Raw genomic sequence first — 20,334 nt, forward strand, 5'->3', positions numbered from 1 at the left:
AAGTCCAGGCCTGGACGCCAGCGCTTGGACACACGCGCCTGCAAGTCCACACTTTTAGGCAGGCGGTGAAGCTGGTGTGCTTTCGCCCGGAGAGCCCGGAATATCTGTTCCCGCTTTGCCAGCCTGGAGGCCGATGAACGAAGATGTCATCCTCGTGCCTCATCCGAGTCGACAGGAGCAACTCAGAGGCCATCCTCTTCTTCCTCCGATATAGCTCCAACTCGGAACATCCCTCCGCGGGGGTGGAAACATGGTGAGGGTCCAGTTGGGACCCCCAGCATTTTGACACAGCCGCCAGGGCTACCGCTCTCGCGGGTCTTGCTGCCACCGCGACCCCAGGCCCTGACACGGCGCGGGGCCCTCCTGGTTCAGCGGGCTGCCGCCCTGTTATTTGAGCCCCAGCTACTGCACACAGCGCGCGGGCTCAATCTCTGCGGCGCGACACGCACCATGGTCTTGCATGTCCGGCCGAGCGAATCAGCCGGACATGAGGGGCGTCATTCCATGTTCCGACAGAGCGTAGCTTGCGTGCTAGCCGTCGCGCGAGGCCTCTTAATGGTGAAAGACCGGGCCACACATTGCCCGCACAGAGCCACGAGTTAACTCGACTACAGATGGGCCTCCTGGGCGTGTTCCAGCCCGAGGCCAGGAACGAGCGCAAGACCTGGTGTGCAGCTCGTCTCGTGGCCCTGACGATCTTAAACCCGCAGCCGCATAGCCGAGCCACCGAGATCACTGACTCCTCTGGTGAAGAGGCGAGAAGAAGCGTCCCCGTCTCTGTTCGCCTTCGGTGTCATATGCTGTGGAGTGGAACACGCTACGTATACTTGACGCGACGAGAAACAACCACATCCAACCTTGTCATCTACAATCCGAAAGGAAAAGCCGACGGCGTAGATTTAATTCTTTAAAGAATATTAACTACTGGTGTGTTAAATACCTCTATTTGTTTTATCTCCGTCGTCCTCTTGGTGTGAGAGAGAAAAGAGAACGTCCTCGCTACCGTGGTGTCAGGTGTGGAGAGAAGAAAAAACTAGAAACAGGTATGTTACTAGCTTGGAAGAAAAAACTCAAACCTTACCCGTAATTTTTCGAAAGAAAGAAACGGCGAGGCAGATTACAATATTAACTGGTGTGTTAATATTGATCAGTCTTCTTGCAAAGCAAAAAAGTAACCGGCAAGCGCCAGTCGACCGAATGTTAGCTTTGGGTTCAGTCTGTGGACCGTTAAGCTAGCCCGGCTTCTGATAATTCGAGATGTGCTCTGAAGCAAGAAGAGGTGTTTGAATGACGCTGCGTTGTAGCGCAAGCTACTTATAGGGTGGGTGGATTCCCTGACGTAGACGTCAAGATCACCAGCCAATCAGGATTGGCGTAATGAGATTGATGCTTCTGTTTGCATACGCGTTGAGGCGCATCCCATAGTGAGACTTCGAACAGAGTGTTATGAATGAGAAAATTCATAGTTTATTAAATATGAAGGTTCCTTTGACGTTTTTTCCTGCAAATGACGCGATTTCTGCCCCGGATAAGGGTCCGTGGAGTTAAATTATGACGTTGGTCCCAGCTATCAGCTCTGTTTCCTTCGAAAAAGGTCCTTCCTCTTTCTATGTGCTCCACATCCCGAGAAAACAATCTTCAATTATAGTCAGAGCCTCCTGCCAGACTGATGAATAATATCCCGCCTGCTTCGTCTTATTGACAAACACCTTCATTAATCACAGAACATGCACACAATTCAGTCTCCATCTGCTACCAAGATAACAATGGCCCTGGTTTGCTAAATTCTCCACACACTGGCTTCTTACTGCTCTCTGTCATTCCTCCCTCTCTTCGCCTTGAGCTTTTCTTTGGGTTTTTTCATCTCTTATTCAAAGTCACTTTGAGGTTTTTTTTCCCCTCCCCAATCTGGACTTGAAGCCATGAAGCCCAGAAAAGATTCCAGACTTCTGACTGGTCCGGGCCACAGAGCGGATCAATGTGCAGCACACCCAAGATCAGGCTCTCTCCAGAGGCTGAGACTGACTCATATATAACTCATATGTCCATTTGATGAAACGCCAGCAGAATATATATAGATATATCAATATAAAGAGCAATCTGAAAGGAACACCTTTTACACCCTGTGACAGTATGAAATAGCTCAGGGGGTTTTATCAAACTGCTCAGAATTTGCTGTAAAAACATCAGCTCCATGTTGAACAGACTTGTTGTCGCCTCTAAATTTAAACCAGTAAAGGACTGTCAACGTCTTGAACTCAAACTTTTCCGATGAGGGAAAGCGGCACAACTGCTGCAGGGAAATTCACTGCAGTAACTCAGTAAAAATTGTGCACAAGTTATTATCAACAAATCAGCAACTTGGAAGGCCCTTTAAGAAAATTAGTTTGATTTTATAGCCTGGAACTTAACTGTAACTGCACTTAAAACCCTGTTCCAGTCACAGCAGGCGGCTGCTTTCAGCAAACAAGCTCTGATAAACTGACTGTACACAACATGCTGAGCAGCACACAGTGAGAAATCAGAAGGTAAAGAAAGTGACAGCTGCTAACAGCCAGATCATTCTCAGGAGCTGGTGGGGACCAAAACAGAGCTGAAAGAAGAGTAAATATAGTACTGCCAGTGGTGGAAAAAGTATTCAGATGCTACTTGAGCAAAAGTACTAATACATTATTGTCAAAATACTTCATTACTAGTGAAAGTCCTGCATACAAAATATTACTTAAGTAAAAGTACATTATGTTGTATCAAAAATATGTACTTAAAGTATAAATACAGTTGTAGATAAACACAGTTGTGATTGACTTTTTGTAAAATATTTAAATAATTTGATTGTGACTTAAATTAATTCATATTTTTTAAATAGCGAAAGCTGTTTAATAAATGTAGAGGATTAAAACTAAACTATTTCCCATTTGTGAGTAGAAGTACAAGGTAACATAAAATGGAAATACTCAAGTAAAGTAAAAGTACCTAGAAATGGTACTTAAGCACAGTACTGGAGTAAAAGTACTTAGTTACTTCCCACCTCTGAGTACTGCTATTCATCATGTCGTAACAAAAATGACTAATGGGTTGTTATGTTAGCTATTACACAGAAATATGGTGATACTATGTCAGGGTTGTGTGTCTGTGAGTCTGTTGGGAGGTTCTGCAAATCAATGTGAGCAGCTTTAATGAACAAGCTGCACACCTGTGTTTAACAGTCGCAGCAGAGGTGTGGACTCGAGTCACATGACTTGACTCGAGTCCGACTCCAGTCGCATATTTGTGGACTTGAGACTTGCTTGACTAACATTGATAAAAGACTTGAGTTGACTTTGACTTGGTATTCATGACTTGAGACTTGACTTAAGATTGAGACGGATGACTTGAAAGGACTTGACTTTTTAAAATGAAATATTTGCGTTTGTTTTTTTATTGAGATTTTACGTTTAGTTTTTTCGAAACCTGGCAACATGGCAGCGGCTAGCGTTACTCCCATGGTTACTCCACAAATAGTCACTTTTGGCCAGTGCTCGACAGTAACGGCCCATCCACACATTCGACGGATGCGTCAGCCAATCAAATCACGTTTATGAAAATCTGCCAGTACAACTGCTAGCCAATCAAACCGCGTGTATGCTGCGAGAGCCATACCGCAGGTCATTTCTACATGTTCCATAAAATGGAGGAGAAAATAATCATTGTGGTAGTGAATCACCCGGTGGTGTATGATCAGTCTCTGTTCATCTACCGGGATACAAACCGGAGGAGCCAGGCATGGAGGGAGGTGGCAGAGATAGTGGGTGAAACTGGTAGGTTTTCGCCTGTTTGGGGAGTTTATATCCAGTGTACCTCGTTTTAACATTGAATGGAATGCTAGCAGGCATAGACAGTATACTGTATATAGCTAGCATGGAATGTTTTTTGCTTTGTATGTCGGGGGCGGGAGATTCATGTGATTGGTTGTTGGTCGCGTTGCTCGCGTTGACTCCCCAAGCTTCAGACACGCCCAACGCCAAGCGTCAACGCACGCTGCTGTGTGGACGCTCCAAAACGGTTGCCAGGTTGCCATTGGCAACCATTCAGAAAACATTTCAACCACTTATTGGCCTTTGGTTGCCAACAGTGGCAACCAGTTTTTAACATAGAGAAATAAGGACAGCAAACAGCTAAATGTGCGCCCCAAAATAGATAAATGTTTTTGTTTTACAACAAATGGCGAAGCAAATTAAGTTGTTTGACTGTGGGGTAACTTTTTACCCCACAGTCAAACAACTTAATTTGCTTCGCCATTTGTTGTAAAACAAAAACATTTATCTATTTTGGGGCGCACATTTAGCTGTTTGCTGTCCTTATNGTTCGGGGGGAAAAGTACTCCGGTGCGAAAGCGCTTATTACTACCATGGACGTATTACTCAACATTGAGGCCGTTTCTCAATGTCGAGTAAACCTGCTGCAGAGCCACTATTTCAAGTATACTACGTCATCAAGTGGCGCCGAAGGACTGTTTAAATGCATGTTAAATGCCCAGCATTCGGCGCCACTCGATGGCGTAGTATACTTGAAATAGTGGCTCTGCAGCAGGTATACTCAACATTATATATATACGCGCACTTCCTGGGGGCTTGGTCTCAGCCAGATGATTAGTACCGCCTTCTCTTCCGGGGTCTTAACGACTTCCCATACATGTTATTTCGCTTGCTCTCGCTCTTGGGCAGTGAGCACCCTTCATACACCGGCAACACGCAACAGAGAGCAGTATATCCTCCGCCACCCACAGCACACGTTTCGCCGATCCGAGCCGAGCAGCCAGCCTTAGTGAGAGCAGCCCGGACACACACCGGAGAGAAATCGGAGCAGCGATGTTTTCCTGCAGAGCAGCTTGGCAGAGGTGTGGGCCTCTGGCGCGGAAAGCAGCCTACAGGTTGCCCCGAGATGGTGAGTTTCATTAGCAGAAGAGAAAATAAAGCATTTTTTAAATTATTCCCTTTCACACAATGTGGTTCTGACACTCTGTGGTGTAACGGGAGGTGGTCTCTTTGTCTGAGGCAGCCTGTGACTGAATTCACAGGAATAGTACACCGTGTCCTCGTGCGAATTACACTGCATAGCTGCATCCCCGAGCGCAGGAATGCCAATGGCTGCCTGAGATGTGAAGGTCAGCGGGACTGTGACAGGAGCTGGCCTCCAACACATCTGTGCATTAGAGTCTCTTATTCATAATTATTTAGTCTGTTCGGCGGGTTTCTCATTGAGGTATGGTTGTACTTTAAGCTGTAGGCATTATCAAAATTAAAAAATTACAATGACACTGAACACTTGCTGTGTGCCCCCTGCTGAGCGTTAAACAGAGCTGCACACTGTCGGATACATTCACAGCTTGTGTAATACCTGTTCTGTTTTTATACTGCAATGTCACTTGAGCCGAAACATTCATGCTTAAAAAAACGAGCCACGCAGGTTCTTTGTGAGGCAAAGGTCAATGAAGGTTCCTTACAAATTGCCAGATTGATGAAGGCCACTGCATGTATACATGAGTGTGACCTTCAGCAGGCAGCGTGGAGACATTATACTGTGTGGTGTAACATGGCTGTCAGTCACGTGGTGTGACGGAGTTGTAATGTAAAGAGTGCAGAGGCACGCGGGACACCTCTGCAGTGTGTCTGTGATGACCTTACATAAGCATGGAGGAGAATGAAGGTTTGGGCAGTGTGCTGTGAGCTAATGCAGCCTGCAGAGCTGCAGAACACACTACCCTGTCTGCCAGCTGACTCATGCTTCTATCACACACTGTATCCAAGTCCTCATTCCAGCTAACCTCCACAGGTTTTTTCAGGCTAGGGCATGTGTTTGTCAAAGAGAACCTCTTAATTTAAGGTAACTAAAGATACCAAAATGAGACTTAAGCACAAAACAGTCACTCAGTGCTTCACCATAAAGGCATTTGCTTGCAGCTGACTTTGTTGCTTCTGAATGGTCAGGTAGCAGTAATTGCACTTTAATAAAAACATGTTGTTGAAGAGCTTGGCCTTCCTCTCTAATGTCCAGAGTGACTGGCCTCTGACTGCTTCAGGCAACTCCTTCAGGTTACTGTGTCCTAAATGTCCAAAAAAAGATGCTAGCATGCAAGCCTTCCCACAAAGGCTGACCTGTTGTCTTACTGCCAGGCACGACTGGTGGCCTCTCAAGAGATTACATGAAAGAGATGTCCACTGTCCACTCCGTAAAGAGACCCATGAAGCCCCTCTCCATTCCAGTGGTCCCACTTAACCAGAGGATGGTATCATGGTCTAATCCAGTGAGTCGTTGACCTGCGTCCCCTCCACTGCTCATGAACGCTCCCACCTGAACCACCAGCTCTTGAGCCGATTAGCCAGTGTATATAAAGTCGTGCTAGAGCCCTGGATATTGGATTAGTTCCTGAGAATACGTAGCGTTTTAATACCCTCAACAGTGGACAGGACAAAGCTCCATCCGCCTTAACCTCCACAAGAACGGCTTATTATAATGGAGGACATTTTTAAACAATTTGAAGCTATTCATTTGTCCCCTTTTTATGTACGAAGCGGCTGTCAGCAGTATCAGAAAGTAATGCTGACTGGGGTCTCATCGTAAACAGTGTTGGATTTTCTCTTTCCTTTTTAATATTGTTAAATATTCCCACAGTCAAGATAATGGCAAACTAAATAAAAGAATGGTTCATCACCAAATGTGCCTAATCGTACTGTGTGCAGAATTGTAAAGCTCCTTGCTGTATGCTTAACAACAGATAAAATACGAAACCACTTTCTGTCTCCTTTCCAAGGGTGTGTACAGAGTGTCACCTTTGAGGCTTCAAGCAAGCCCTGACATGCATATTTGTATCTTTAATCTATTGTGCTAAATCCAATCAGAGGGGCGGTTATCATGAGCCAGCAGAGCGCCTTAGGCTGCTTCTCCCGATCCTCTGTACACAGCCTGATGCTGTTGGGCCTGCAGCACATTACTCCTCCCTGTGGGGTTTCAAAGCCTGCAGAGCTGCAGAGCTGCAGAGCTGTGTGAAATGGGGATGCAAGGTGGATCCTTGTCTGAAATGATTCCTTTCATAAAACCGGTCCCTCTGGGATCCTGGAGGGAGGTGAAAGTGGGAACACATACCAATGCTCCATGCTCCATTTGGAGAAATCAAACACGTTATCACATAATTGAGGACATTTTTGAGAAAGGTCTAACATTGACTTTTTTTAACCCTTTTCAGTTGTGCAGCGGCGTCAGATGTCCTCCATGCCCGGGGGCTCCGTAGAGAATATATTGTACAGCCTGCTGTGTGGAGGAGCCTTGGTTGCTTCGGTGTCCTACGTAAGTTCTATTGTTTCTATTCTCTGAAGATATAACCTTTACTTATTACATGACTTTTAAAGACTTGTCTGTGAACAGACTCCAACAGTTAGAAAACCTCAATCAGTGCTGCCGTTCATTTTAAGTTACGCTGTTGTGGCGGAAGATTCAGCCATTGGTACGCCGCAGAACAGACTTTTAATTTCTTTTTGGAAGCAATACGATCATTCCTAAATCAATAAAATAATTTAAAATCAGTATAGTGAATAAAATACTCGATTGTATTATGAAGTAGCAGTGTAATAAGCAGGGTAGTGTGCAGTGAGCTGGTCATTAATGAGAAAAGAAAGCATCCCTTACTTGTTTGACAACAATGATATGTGACCATCCAGAACCAACAAGCTTATCTTATCAAATAACATCATTTGCGCAGGATCTGAAATGAGCACTTCTGGCTTCAGGAATAGGAAATGAGTAGAATGCTCAAGTTGTGAATCTTTCCTCTCTCCACAGGCCTACAGCACCGTGTCCTCTGACAGCAACAGGTTCAATGATCGCATCTCAGAAATCAAAGCCCGGCCCAAGACGGAGTGGGTCCCTAAACCTTGGCCACCTAAGAGTAAGCATTTCTCAGCCACTGCTCCACACACTTCAGCAGGTTACACCAGCTCATGTTTTTCAGGCTAAACACGATTCTTGATCAAACTTTGCTCAGTTGCTCTTGTTCTTGTTGTGTAGGTGGAACCCAGGTTAGGGTGGACCTCCTTATAGCTGGGGTTCTTTTGGCAAATACTTTTGTTTCAAAGCTCCAAGGATAACTCATCTGTTGTCACTTTAATTGTCCCTTTCCAAGGATCTTTTGTTAGTATTATGCTAAACAGGGTTACACAATGAAGTGTAGCGGAGTCCATTATTCGACACACGGTGGAACAGAAACTGTAGCAGTGCAATTTTTGAATTTGCAACAGTAACAATGTAAAGAAACAAAAACAATAGTTAAAGCTGTATGCCGATACTGTGCCCTGCATTAGGGAAACATTGTTCATCAACTTTGTCTTTTGAGCACCAAGTTTGAACATAAAAACAGCCTTCACTCGCTGTGTCCTGGTTAGCCCACAATCTTTTCCTGCAGCGGACACGAGCCAGGTGCATGCTGGGTCCCAGCTTGAGTAAACTGTGATTGGCCTTGTATGCTCCACAAAAAAAATCAAATATATATATATATATATATAAATATATTTGCTGTTCAATACCTCTGCACTTCCTGTCCTGAACCCCCCCCTCTCCCCAGCACAAGTTCATTTCCTTCTTACACAAACATGATCCGCTCCAGCACGCGACTGTGTGTATCCTCTTTGATATCTCTTGATCTCAGGAGATTGGTTTACGTGATCCACTCGGCGTGTATGGATTGAGCAAATATGGCAAATGCTTGTGTTCTGATAGCAGTAGCGGCACATTGTAGAAACGAGAGATAAATCCACTTTGTAAACAATTTGGCTTATGTAGAGTCTGTCTCACTGCTGGTATCAACATGATTATGTTTATCACATGAAATGAAGAACAACCTTTGAGAGCTTACGATCTGCAGCTTTTGGTCCTGAGAGGAATGATTGGTCACCTACCAAATGATGCACTTTTTGCACCCACACATTTTGAGATATAATGGGCAGATATGCCTTTGTACATGAATGTTCCTCTGGCATGACCCAGTGATGGATAGAACTCAATTGATTGAAATGTGTTTTATGTGAAGCAGAATGCGTAAAGAGAACATTAAACAGACCGAGTTGTTTCCATTGCTTAACCCTGCATGTCTTTAGTGCTCAACATCTGAAGTGGCTTGTTTCTCTGTGAAACGGCACTGACGATTGTGTTTGCTTGCAGGTGGAGAGGAAGATGAGGGTAAGTTGTGTCACGCAGCTAATTAGCATGATTCGTCATCGCTGCTTCATCACTTTCTGAATGCTCTCAGAGAGGTTTGCATTGGCTTGATTGGGCTTCTATCGTTCAACTAACTGACTCTAACGTCGGTGGCTTTAGAAGCTCATGATCACATAAATCAATGTGCGTCTTTTCCACTCATGGTTCCATGGCTTGAGTAGGCCAGGCATGATTCAAAGCAATTTAGATGTATGTAGTTTGGAATCATGCACATTAGTCATGGCTATACTTTGGGCCAAAGAGTGCCTTTCTATTGGAGATGCAGAGGTGAAAGGGGAGAGAGGGGAAGACTTGTTGATTGGCTCTGGAAGCCAGCGGACTGCAGGTCTAACCTCTGAGCTATCCTGGAGCTCTATACTTTGCATTTGAACCTCCCATGTGACCTCAGTCTCTCCACCCCGTCAACAAATGTCTCCCCTCTCTTGCTCCCAGCCCCTCCCTCTCTTCATTGTGTTCTGCATATCTGTGTCGGAGACTTTAGATTCAAACCGAGTCTTCGTACCTTATGTGTTGGAAAAGGCTTTAGTTAAAACAGTCTTTAAATGAAGACACAGAGCTGTCTTATAGCGCTCCCATTACCATCACCAGTGCATCTGTACTCTGTGGTTGATGTAACATTGATGATGAGATTGTTCTGTAAATGTTTCTTTTTTTAAACTTGGCCTTTTTGAAAGACCCAGATTTGATTCTTCCCCCTTTCTCTAACTGTCTCTGTCTTTACTCTTTCAGTGTAATGCTAAAGCTAAGGTCCTCTGTGGCCGGAGATTCGTCCTAGCACTGGACTCTTTGGATCTGAATGGGAAACAAACCCCCCCCTCTCCTGTACTGCTAACAAAGGATATTCGGGACATTTTGTGAAGATTCTTTTTTTTGCTGCTTTATGTTAGTTTGGTCTGAAGAGGATAAATGGACTTGATCGAATTATTTCAAACCAATTCTGACAGATTTTTGTTTGGCAACTGTAAATGTTCAACAACACTCTAGGGTTGAAGCTAAAAAGAATAGCATTGTTTATGTGGGACGTCCATGCTAACACATTAGCATGCACTGTTGTGAGTGATATGAGTCTGTTAGCATCATCCAACGGGCATCGTGCGGCAACATGCAGTACACTGCGTATTTATCTGCTCACTGACAATCTTCTGGATTTAAAATCTCAAAGGCCTTTTTATTAATAACTGATAAACATTCTCCCCCCCCCTTCCCAATCTTTCAATAGATAAAAAAAGGAAAATAGTATTAATAATGTCATTTGTTTTCATAGGCATCAATGCTCAAATATCACTTAACACCCAATGAAGGCTATAACAGAAAAGCCTATAGTTGGCACATTATCCAGGAGACTGCTGTGTTTCCATGAGGAGGAAGATTTGAGGTATTTCTAAAAACGTTTCAAATTGTCCACTTCAGTGGGGAGGAGGTTGTATTCTCAAGAATGAACCACGTTATCATGAAACCCCACTGTGCCAGCAGTCGTCTATCCCTCCCAACAGTCCATGCTGGAGTGTGTACCAGCCGTCCCACCACTTTGTGTGTTTGTGTTGGATGTTAATGTAGTATTAAAGATTCACAACCCACTGGGCCGTCTCAGTGTCAGACTCTTTTTCAGAGTTCAGATAGTTTTTTTTAATTGGATGGTAAGAACCAAGTTTCACCTTGACCCCCTCTACCCTGCATCCTAATCCTCTCCTCCCCTTCCCTCCCCCCTCCTCACTTTCTTCTTGTCTGTCGTTCTCCTTCCTGTCCTTGAGTTGCATGCACTTTATGTAGTGAATGTGTCTCCTCAGATGTATTTGTTAGTCAGTGATCTAAAGGTAGTCCTTCTGGATCAGACTGCAGGGAAAGCATGAACAGCTTTTAGTAGCTATGTTTCCATCCAACTGTCCCTCTCTCTGGTTGTCACAGAGATGATATTAAGTTCTGATACACAGAGGCTAACTGATCAATGACAGGCAGCAGCTTGCTAAAAGTTGAAGAGTCACAGAGCTGCAGGGTTCTATTTGTTTTATCCATGATTTCTTTTATCCATGGTGTTAAATCCAAAATGCTTCAAGGCATCACTTCTCAGCGTAGATAGTTGACCTGTTGGAGCGTGCAACCGGGACACAGTCAGGTGACTTGTACCCAACTCTTCATCAGTGTGCCAATGTTTATTTCCTCTTATTTTGAATTCAGTAAGATTGTTACTCTGCTAATTATTTTCTACATTGTGATTTGACTTTCCAACAAAAAGTGAACGCCCTACATTTGACTGCATAACAACATTTTGTAGGCATTACACCTCATCCAATGTCCACACTGTGGATGGAAACCTAGCTACTGATCAATTGTGATGTCAAGTTTACAAAATAATGCACCAAGTTTAAATGGAACATCAGAAAATAAACTGAAACAAAATGTAATGGCTTTTAGTTCAGTTCAACTTGTTTTAATTGAACAATGTTTATTCAACAAGCAATTGGTTTTAGTTCAGCACAACGGCAGGTGTTAGCCCTGCTCTGGCTGATGCACGTCTTCTGGTTCTTGTGTTCCAGCTGGAGAGGAGGAGGAGGAGGAGGAGGAGGCAGCAGCCGAGGAAGAGGCCGCTGAAGAGGCTGAGGTCGGAGCAGAGGAGGCTGCTGATGGGGAGGCTGCTGATGGGGAGGCTGCTGATGGGGAGGTGGAGAGCGTAGCAGAGGCAGTCGCTGAGGTCGTTGCCGAGGTGGCGGAGGTCGTTGCCGAGGTGGCAGAGGAAGTTGCCGAGGTGGCGGAGGAAGTTGCAGAGGTGGCGCATGAAGTGGAGACTGTGGCTGAAGAAGTGGCTCACGCAGCTGAGGCTGTGGAGGAGGCTGCCGAGGCGGGCGCAGAACCAGCCGCCGCCGAGGAGTCCGACAGCAACGGTACGCCTGCTGCACCTGAGGGGGGGAGGCAGCTGCCCCTGAGGCCTGAGGCTTGAGGTTCATACTCGCACTACAGGGAGACACACACTACCACTATGTCTAACCACCAGGTGTTTTTCTTCCCTCACACAATGGGAATAATGAGCAGTGACTTCCAGTCACAGTCACAACCACTGAAGGGTTAGCTGCTTCTCAGGTGCCTGGGTTCACCTCTTATTGATCTTTCTCTTCTGTCTTCCGTAAAATGTCTATTTTCACTGTATTTAATTTATTGGAATGGGTATAGAGGCCAACACTCTGCAAATGAAGTGTTTGTTTTTCTGGTGTGCAGTGTAGATCGCTGTGTGATATGTATATTTGTTCAGATTATTATGGGCCGAGGGATGTTTAAAAGCAGCAGCTCATCCTCTCAACCGGTTCCTTCCGATTTACAGCTGCGCGCCACATACTCTTATTTGCAGTTATGGGTGAAATAAAAGTGATCACTGTGAATAGATACATACATGCATAAGTATTGGCCGTTATTTAACATGACTGAACACCAGCTAATTCTGTAGTAAACGAACTCTGAGAACAAGCAGGAACACCCCTCAAATGCTGTGATATCATTGGTATCTTTTAGAAATGAAGGCCATAATGCTAATTTACGGGATTTGACCAATCGCTGTGTTACATTGAAATCTCTGTTTATCCATCTCAGGGCGAGATGGCCCTTTGCAGACTCTGTAACTGCTAGTGTGTTCTTTTCCTAAGTGTAATGTGAAAATCTTAAGAGCTCATTAGATTACAAGTTATTTAACTTATGTGATCATATTTTTATTTAGCTTATAACTGGAAAATGAGTACTGTGAATGGTAATTCATCAACCACACAATAAAACTTTTCTCAATCTGGAAAGCTTTACTGCGGTCTTTAATTTGTCTGTTTAACGTCATTTGTATCAGAAGCTTTTAGGAAGGGTATTTCTAACCCTTCAATCCACTCTAAATAAAAAAAAACATAATTTTTTATTTCTAAATTTACAATTTTTCTGTAAACTATAAAAATGTCTCATCTTGAATGTACGTCTTTGGAGCTATTGTAGATTTTCAGTTATTGATCATGATTAAAATGCTCACTTAATAAATGCATTTAAATGTCATAGCTTTTCCTTATCACTAAACCTGCTTGATCACTTTGCACTGGGACTTCTGAGAAAACCCTTTCTTTCTGCACGGTTTGCACTTCTAGGAACGGTGCATGATGACCTACATACACCAACATGTATATCAGTACTGCTGTATATTCTGGGGAAATACTAACAAGAAATGGCAGTTCTGAAATGCGTTGCTTGTCCAACAGAGAGGACTGTAACAGACTTTAACTTGATCACCAGTGATGTTTGGATGGCTGGATTTTGTGTTTCAGTGCCGCTGGCTGCTGCCTCTGCTCTAGAGGCTCCAGAGATAACTGAAGACAAGGAAGAGTTGGACAACCGCTGGTGAAACAAGGAAGCCCCTGCCATCAGTAGAAGAAGCCCTTGCACCAGTAGAGGTTGCACCAGTAGAAGAAGCCCTTGCACCAGTAGAAGAAGCCCCTGCCACCAGGAGAGGTGGCACCAGTAGAAGAAGCCCCTGATGCACCAGTAGAGGATGGCACCGTAGAAAGAAGCCCCCTGCACCAGTAGAGGTTGCCACCAGTATGAAGAAGGGCCCCTGCACCAGTAAGAGGTTGCCACCAGTAGAGAAGCCCCTGCGCCAGTAGAAGGAAGCCCCCTGCACCAGGAGAGGTGGCAACAGTAGAAGAAGCCCCCTGCACCAGTAGAGGTGGCACCAGTAAGAAGAATCCCTGCCCAGTAGAGGTTGCACCAGTAGAAGAAGGCCCCCTGCACCAGTAGAGGNCGAATTGCAAACCACGCCCCGTAAAACTCCGAAAGGTTTTCTGAAGCTGCCATTTTATTTGCTCGCATTAGCCATAGCATTAGCCATAGCATTAGCCCAGCGCACCAATGGAGAGAGACTAATTTATGGCAACACAAAAGAAAACATGGGAGCGGTGGAGTGATGAGGAGGTGTCGGCGCTTTTGGCGATTTACTCGGAAGACACGACCCAGCAGCATTTTGACGGGTGGTTAATCGCCGCAGTGAGCGTCACCTGCCACTCTGATCCACTGACCCCCCCTTCACACACACACAGGGCCGTCCCTCCCTACAGGCAGATCACGCAGACTGCGTGGGGCCTCACCTCGCGGAGGGGGCCTCATCTTGCGCAATTAGTGTGGCGCGGCACGGTTTTGCCGCGGCGAGGCTCCACTAGTGTTTTCAGGGAATGATCGTAGAGGGCGTACACACGGAGCCGCAAGCGTTTCGTCCTCAGACCTACCCACTTTGGGAGTCGTTATCAACGTGTATCGGATTCGGGCTCCGAATCCGATATATATATTTTTTCCGTGTTTTCGTGTCGGCCTTGTGTGGACGAACGATAGAGAACGTAAGCGGATTCAACTGATATCGTCTCTGTGTGGACGGGGCCTTATTCCGGTGAGAACGCGGTCTACAGTTCCAGGGACTAAAGCGTTCGGGGGGGAACATGTACCGGGGACAAGTAACGGCTAAGTACTTGGTTTGAAAGCGGCTAATGCCACCAGTGGAGGAAGGTGCAGTAAACTGAAGTAGCCTATGCAATGTATGATAATTGTGCAAATTGCCCAACACATGCAAGTGAGCATCCAGCAGTTTATTTGTGTTTTGGACCTACAAGTCTATACTTTGGACCCATACTATACATTTCTATCATAAAACTTCGGGGTACCTCAAAAGTGATTTCAGACAACTTTTAACTCCACTTGAACTATAACTTTTGTTTCTTTGCAGATTCTCTAATCTCAAATGTAAATGTTACCCTGAATTACAATATGCATAATATCATAAAATAAAATAGTTGTAAGACTAGAATATTCCCCACCAGCTGCAGTATGAAGTCAGGAACACATTAATGCATCATTCATCTAACAATATAACCAGTGTGTTTAGTTGGTAGGCAACTTTGACTTAAAGTAGGTTTTGATAGTATGCATTTGTACAATTTTGAATGGAGGGCTTTAGCTGGTTACAGTGTATTTGCACTGTAGTATTACTTATTTTACTTATGGAAAACTGAATACTTGTTCTACTCATGAATGTGACAGAAACTCAAGATGTTTAAAGAGAGGTGATCAAAACTTGGAAAGAAATTGCATGTGATATGATAGTTGGATAAGCAATAGCCTTACAAAGTATATCAAGTTTTACACTTGCAATATCCAGTTTTTCACATTATAGATTATTGGATTATTTAATTAATACATCAGCATTTAAAATTAAATAATAATATTTATTCAGAATTTAATTAAATCAAATATTCCTAATTTTCTTATTAGAGCCTAACCAACAACTCACTGTACACTTCCTCTGCTGCCTCTCCTCTGAGCAGTGAGCACTGATCAACCCTCTCTTCTGGGCACTGATCACTCCTCATACAGTGACTTTCATCGTGGTTTCACTTCAGGAACGCACGGAAGGTCGCAGACAGCACGTGAAATGATGATGTTGCTGCTTGGAATTCTTCACATTTCACTCAGTCTGAAAACTGTTGTCCATGTTGTAGCTACTGCAGCTTTATTTTGACATCTTATCCCAGAAAATCCTGCGTGTCGACATTCAAACACTTACATATACACATACACACATTAGTCAAGCCTTTACTAGGCCTATATAGCCTACAGGGCCTTCACAAGACCTTCACTCTTTTGGTCTGTCCCTGTCATTTCAAAGGTTTACCAAATTCATGGTTACCAAAGAGCCACTCAAGGAATGTGGGCTTATTCAGCGTTCAATCACCATGAAGAGAGGCTTTGGTTCTGAAGACTAAAAGATTGGTTCTGAAGCCTAAAAAACCCAGACCCTGGCCCATGGACATGGTTTTTGCCCCACACTGACTTTGGAACCCCATGTGGTCCTCCTGAAAATGAAAAAAAGTAATAAAGTTTATGATTAAACGATTTATTGGCTGACGGAATAGTCGTAACTAACGCTATTTGTCATTCTAGCCCAGTGGTTCTCAACTGGTCAGGCCTCGGGACCCACTTTTTCCTTAGTCAATAGATTGCGACCCAAAATGTTGAACCACTCAAATCTATTCAACAAAAAATCGTGCAGTAATATATACTCTTTTCAGCATTATTAATTAAAGTGAAATACAGTGCATATATCCCTTCACAGAACTAAAGTATGCTTTTAAATAAGGTTTAATGAGATGATGGAATCAAAACTGAACTGTATAACATAAAAAGGCACACGTGCTGAAAACCCAACCACAGAAGGGGGGTCTAGGGGGATTCTCCCCCCGGAGATTTTTTGAAATACTAACATATAAAATACCCATTCTGGTACTCTCTTGAGAAGAAAATAAATAAATCTATTGCTACCCGACATATTAATAATATTTTATGCCATTGTTTGTTTTTCACTTTGTTCTGACAGCTTGCTGCTCCACTCAGTAGGCTATAGTTCTACCGCAAAGTTATTCTCCCAGTAGGGCCTGGCTCATTTCGTGGCATCTGCAGGCAGTGGCAAGTACTTCCGGCATCTGCCACAGAGGCCGCTACTCCGTGGTATCTGTGGCAAGTATATGCCACAGATGCCACAACTTGCCGTGGCGTTTGCGCATGCTGAACGGGAGTTGCCTCAAGATGCCAGAGTTAAGAGAAGGTTTACGGTAGCTGCCACTCGCCTTCCGTGGAAAATGCTGATATTTAAACCCGTATTTATCGCGTAAAATGTCGCTGTTTTGGCATGACTTTATCGGACTGATCTGTACACAAGACTGATGATCTGTTACTGATGGTCCGATCTCTATTTTTCAAAAAGATTAAACATTATATGTTCTATAGATTTTACTTGGAGAACGTGGTTTGTTAAAATAAATAAACGTGCTATTTTTATGATAATACTCAAGATATATTATTAGTAAGTTGACATAAAGATCTAACATTGTTGACCAGAGGTGGGAAATAGGCTAACTTGTATACTCAAGTAGCCTACTGTACTTGTGATTTAGAAATAGCCTACTTGTACTTTAGTTGAGTATGTAAATGGTATGTTACGTAGTAGGCTACTTACCCCACTACAATTCAGAGGTAAATTGTGTAATTGTAGCCTACTCCCCTACATGTATTTAATACGCTACCTTTNTGTAGATATGGCAATGAAGAGCTTAAGTCTCAGGCTCCTCCCACAATGCATCATAAATATACCTGACATAAAACAATAAAACTCATTTAAAAAGTAGAAGTACTCAGATCTTGTACTTAGTAAAAGCAGAAGTACTCAGCTTGGGTACTTGAGTAAATTAGAAGTACTCAGATATTGTACTTGATTAAAAGTAGAAGTACTCAGATATTGTACTTGAGTAAAAGTAGAAGTACTCAAATCTTGTACTTGATTAAAAGTAGAAGTACTCAGATATTGTACTTGAGTAAAAGTAGAAATACTCAGATATTGTACTTGAGTAAAAGTAGAAGTACTCAAATCTTGTACTTGATTAAAAGTAGAAGTACTCAGATATTATACTTGAGTAAAAGTAGAAGTACTCAGCTTGGGTACTTGAGTAAAAGTAGAAGTACTCAGATATTGTACTTGATTAAAAGTAGAAGTACTCAGATCTTGTACTTGAGTAAAAGTAGAAGTACTCAGATCTTGTTCTTGAGTAAAAGTAGAAGTACTCAGATCTTGTACTTGAGTAAAAGTAGAAGTACTCAGATCTTGTTCTTGAGTAAAAGTAGAAGTACTCAGATCTTGTACTTGAGTAAAAGTAGAAGTACCAGAGTGTAGGAATACTCTGTTACAGTAAAAGTCCTGCATTCAAAATGTTCCTCAAGTGAAAGCAGAATATAATGACTTTGTATTCTGCAGGGTAGCTTGTGGATTTACTCCAGGTGGAACTAAAGTCTGATTTAACACTTGATTATATTTCACACCATTCATCCAGATATGTAAAGGTATTCAATGGAGTAAAAGTACACCGTGTACCTCTGAATTGTAGTGGAGTAGAAGTACAAAGCAGCAACACAATGTAAATACTCACGTAAAGTACAAATATCTCAACATTGTACAGTACCTGAGTATCCTCCACCCTCAGGCTGTGTTTCTGGAGGTCTTTCAGCCTGCCAGAGAGACTGCAGGTGGGGCAGAGTTTTCTAGAAGCTCAGTAAGAGTTTCTGTCTCGTCTTGTTCGACGTGCCTGGTCTCTTCTTCCCTTAATGCCATCCATCGCCTCGGGGCTGTTTGCACTTCAGAAGGATTTAGACCTCCTTTCTACTCCTTACCCTTTTCCCCTTCTGTCTGTCTCCTTCCCTTTTCCTTGCCTCATTCTGTTTACCTTGTCCCTTTCAAACTCACTTGTGTCTCCTTTCTTCGCTGCCCTTTGTATCTCCAAAAGTACACCTCTTGTTGTGTTGGATGTGGAAGCATTTGGCACTTTTAAGCTGTGTTTTTTCAATATTAACAAAGGATGAAAATGACTATGTGTAATGTTAGAGAACTTACACAGAAAATCCTCTTTCAGGTCATTTTAGTCCCGTTTTTAGCTGCTTTCTCAGTGGAAAAACATCTGATAAACCAACTGCACACTGCCTGCTTGGCACCAAAACAACAGGCAGACACTAGTTTGTGAACATCCTGGAGCTTTTAGCACCGAAAAAGCTCAATATTTTCTGGGTGGAGACCAAAATTCGAGCTTAAAGTCAGTCTTAAATTAGTCAGAAATAGGACTCCAAATGTAGGATAATGTGTAATTAAACATTGGTTTGCTAACACGTGAGCCATAACAACATTAAAAGGCAAAGTACTGCTTTAAAAAAAGTGATAATAAATGTGGTAAATAAGGACAAAAGCTTAAGCTTTCTAGTATATCGTTTTTATCATGATTCCTATCATAAATCTTTAATCTCTGATGTCTTGTTTAAAACGATAGCACCTTAACCCCGCCCTGAGGACTTTCAGTTTGTTTTGAAGTCAGAAAGCCACGACAGGTTCTGCTTTGAAGCTCCACTTTTTTTCCACTGCAACATCATTACTTTGGCATTAGACTCCAACATCAGCCACTTTAAGTCAGACATTTTTCACTGCAATTATCACATGCATGCCCGTGCAGAGGGAACACATCTCCTTTTGTTTGGCACTTTTCCTTAGGGGTGGTGGTCGGAACAAACGCCCCTCTAGGGAAGAGGTGTGTGTGTGTGTGTGTGTGTGAGCGACTTTCTAATTACCGCTAATGTACTTTAATCGAGACGTTAATTACTAGCTCCCGTCCACATTAATGTCATTGTTGTGGAAGGGGCAGGTTCAGATATTTACTCATTTTCTAGCAGCCTGCAGCTAATGCCAACCAAAGATAAAACAAATACATCCTGTTTGAGTTTAGCATGGCAGCGTTAGCTTTATTGTTTTGGGGGAAACCCTGGCTTAAGCTCTCTTTCTGTAATCCTGCAGACACACTTGAGTGTTTTCTGTCTTTCTTTACCGTTTAGTAGGATTCAACGTGAAAAGATGTGAAGGTTTTATCATCAAATGCACATTAGCGTATAGCGTAATTGTTGCTAATGCTAATCTTAAATCTCAGACGAACATTGCAAGTTATGGTGTTGGATTTGGACATATTTGGCAACTTGACGCCGTGTTTTTTTGTATTAACAAAAGATTAAATGAGTATGTGTAGTTTTTAGGGTCTTTCAGCTCATTTTAGTCGTGTTTTCAGCCATTTTCTCCGTCAAATGCACATTAGCTATATTGTAGTTGTTGCTAATGCTAATCCTAAATCTCAGGCTCCGCCAACATTGCAGCATACAATGAACTTAAGAGAAACATTAATAAGGAAGTAAAATAGTGCAATAATAATATAAGATCTTATGTTGGAGACATCTTATGTTGGATGTCTTTGTGTAATGTTAGAGAGGTCGCAGGGAATCCCCTCGAATCTCCCAGTTTTCTCCCGGTAAAGGGTTAGGGTTAGGTAGGGCTGCTCGATTATGGCAAAAATCATAATCTCGATTATTTGGGTCAATAATTGATATCACGATTATTAAAAATCCATTTACTTTGAAAACATACATTTATTGGAGAAAACATTTGAACAGTATGTTTTTAACTGTTGATTACTCTGAACTTTAAGTATAACTCAACTGATAAACCAA

General features: G+C 43.1%; 2 protein-coding genes across 3 annotated transcripts in view; one reads left to right on the forward strand and one right to left on the reverse strand.

The window, feature by feature from the left end:
• LOC104967162 (fibrous sheath CABYR-binding protein-like) overlaps positions 1 to 193 on the reverse strand; it is a 3,091-nt gene extending 2,898 nt beyond the window's left edge. Inside the window, exon 1 of the mRNA XM_010796578.1 lies at positions 43 to 193. Within this exon, the coding sequence (XP_010794880.1) occupies positions 43 to 193 (151 nt within the window). The remainder of the gene's footprint in view (positions 1 to 42) is intronic.
• A 4,468-nt stretch (positions 194 to 4,661) lies between these two features.
• mgarpa (mitochondria localized glutamic acid rich protein a) lies at positions 4,662 to 13,732 on the forward strand. 2 transcript variants are annotated; one of them, XM_010795828.1, is made up of 5 exons: positions 4,662 to 4,923; positions 7,223 to 7,323; positions 7,816 to 7,921; positions 11,781 to 12,125; positions 13,533 to 13,732. In XM_010795828.1, exons 1-5 carry the CDS (start codon positions 4,848 to 4,850, stop codon positions 13,607 to 13,609), a joined length of 705 nt encoding a protein of 234 aa, XP_010794130.1. In that variant the 5' UTR covers positions 4,662 to 4,847; the 3' UTR covers positions 13,610 to 13,732. The 2 variants fall into 2 exon arrangements, with proteins under 2 accessions (XP_010794130.1, XP_010794131.1); XM_010795829.1 differs by lacking the exons at positions 11,781 to 12,125; positions 13,533 to 13,732 and adding exons at positions 9,190 to 9,207; positions 9,976 to 10,826 and having other exon boundaries at positions 4,676 to 4,923.
• Positions 13,733 to 20,334: the final 6,602 nt, after the last annotated feature.

Source organism: Notothenia coriiceps, unplaced genomic scaffold (genome assembly GCF_000735185.1).
Source record: "Notothenia coriiceps isolate Sejong01 unplaced genomic scaffold, NC01 NC01_scaffold00037250, whole genome shotgun sequence".
NCBI classification, from domain to species: Eukaryota; Metazoa; Chordata; class Actinopteri; order Perciformes; family Nototheniidae; genus Notothenia; species Notothenia coriiceps.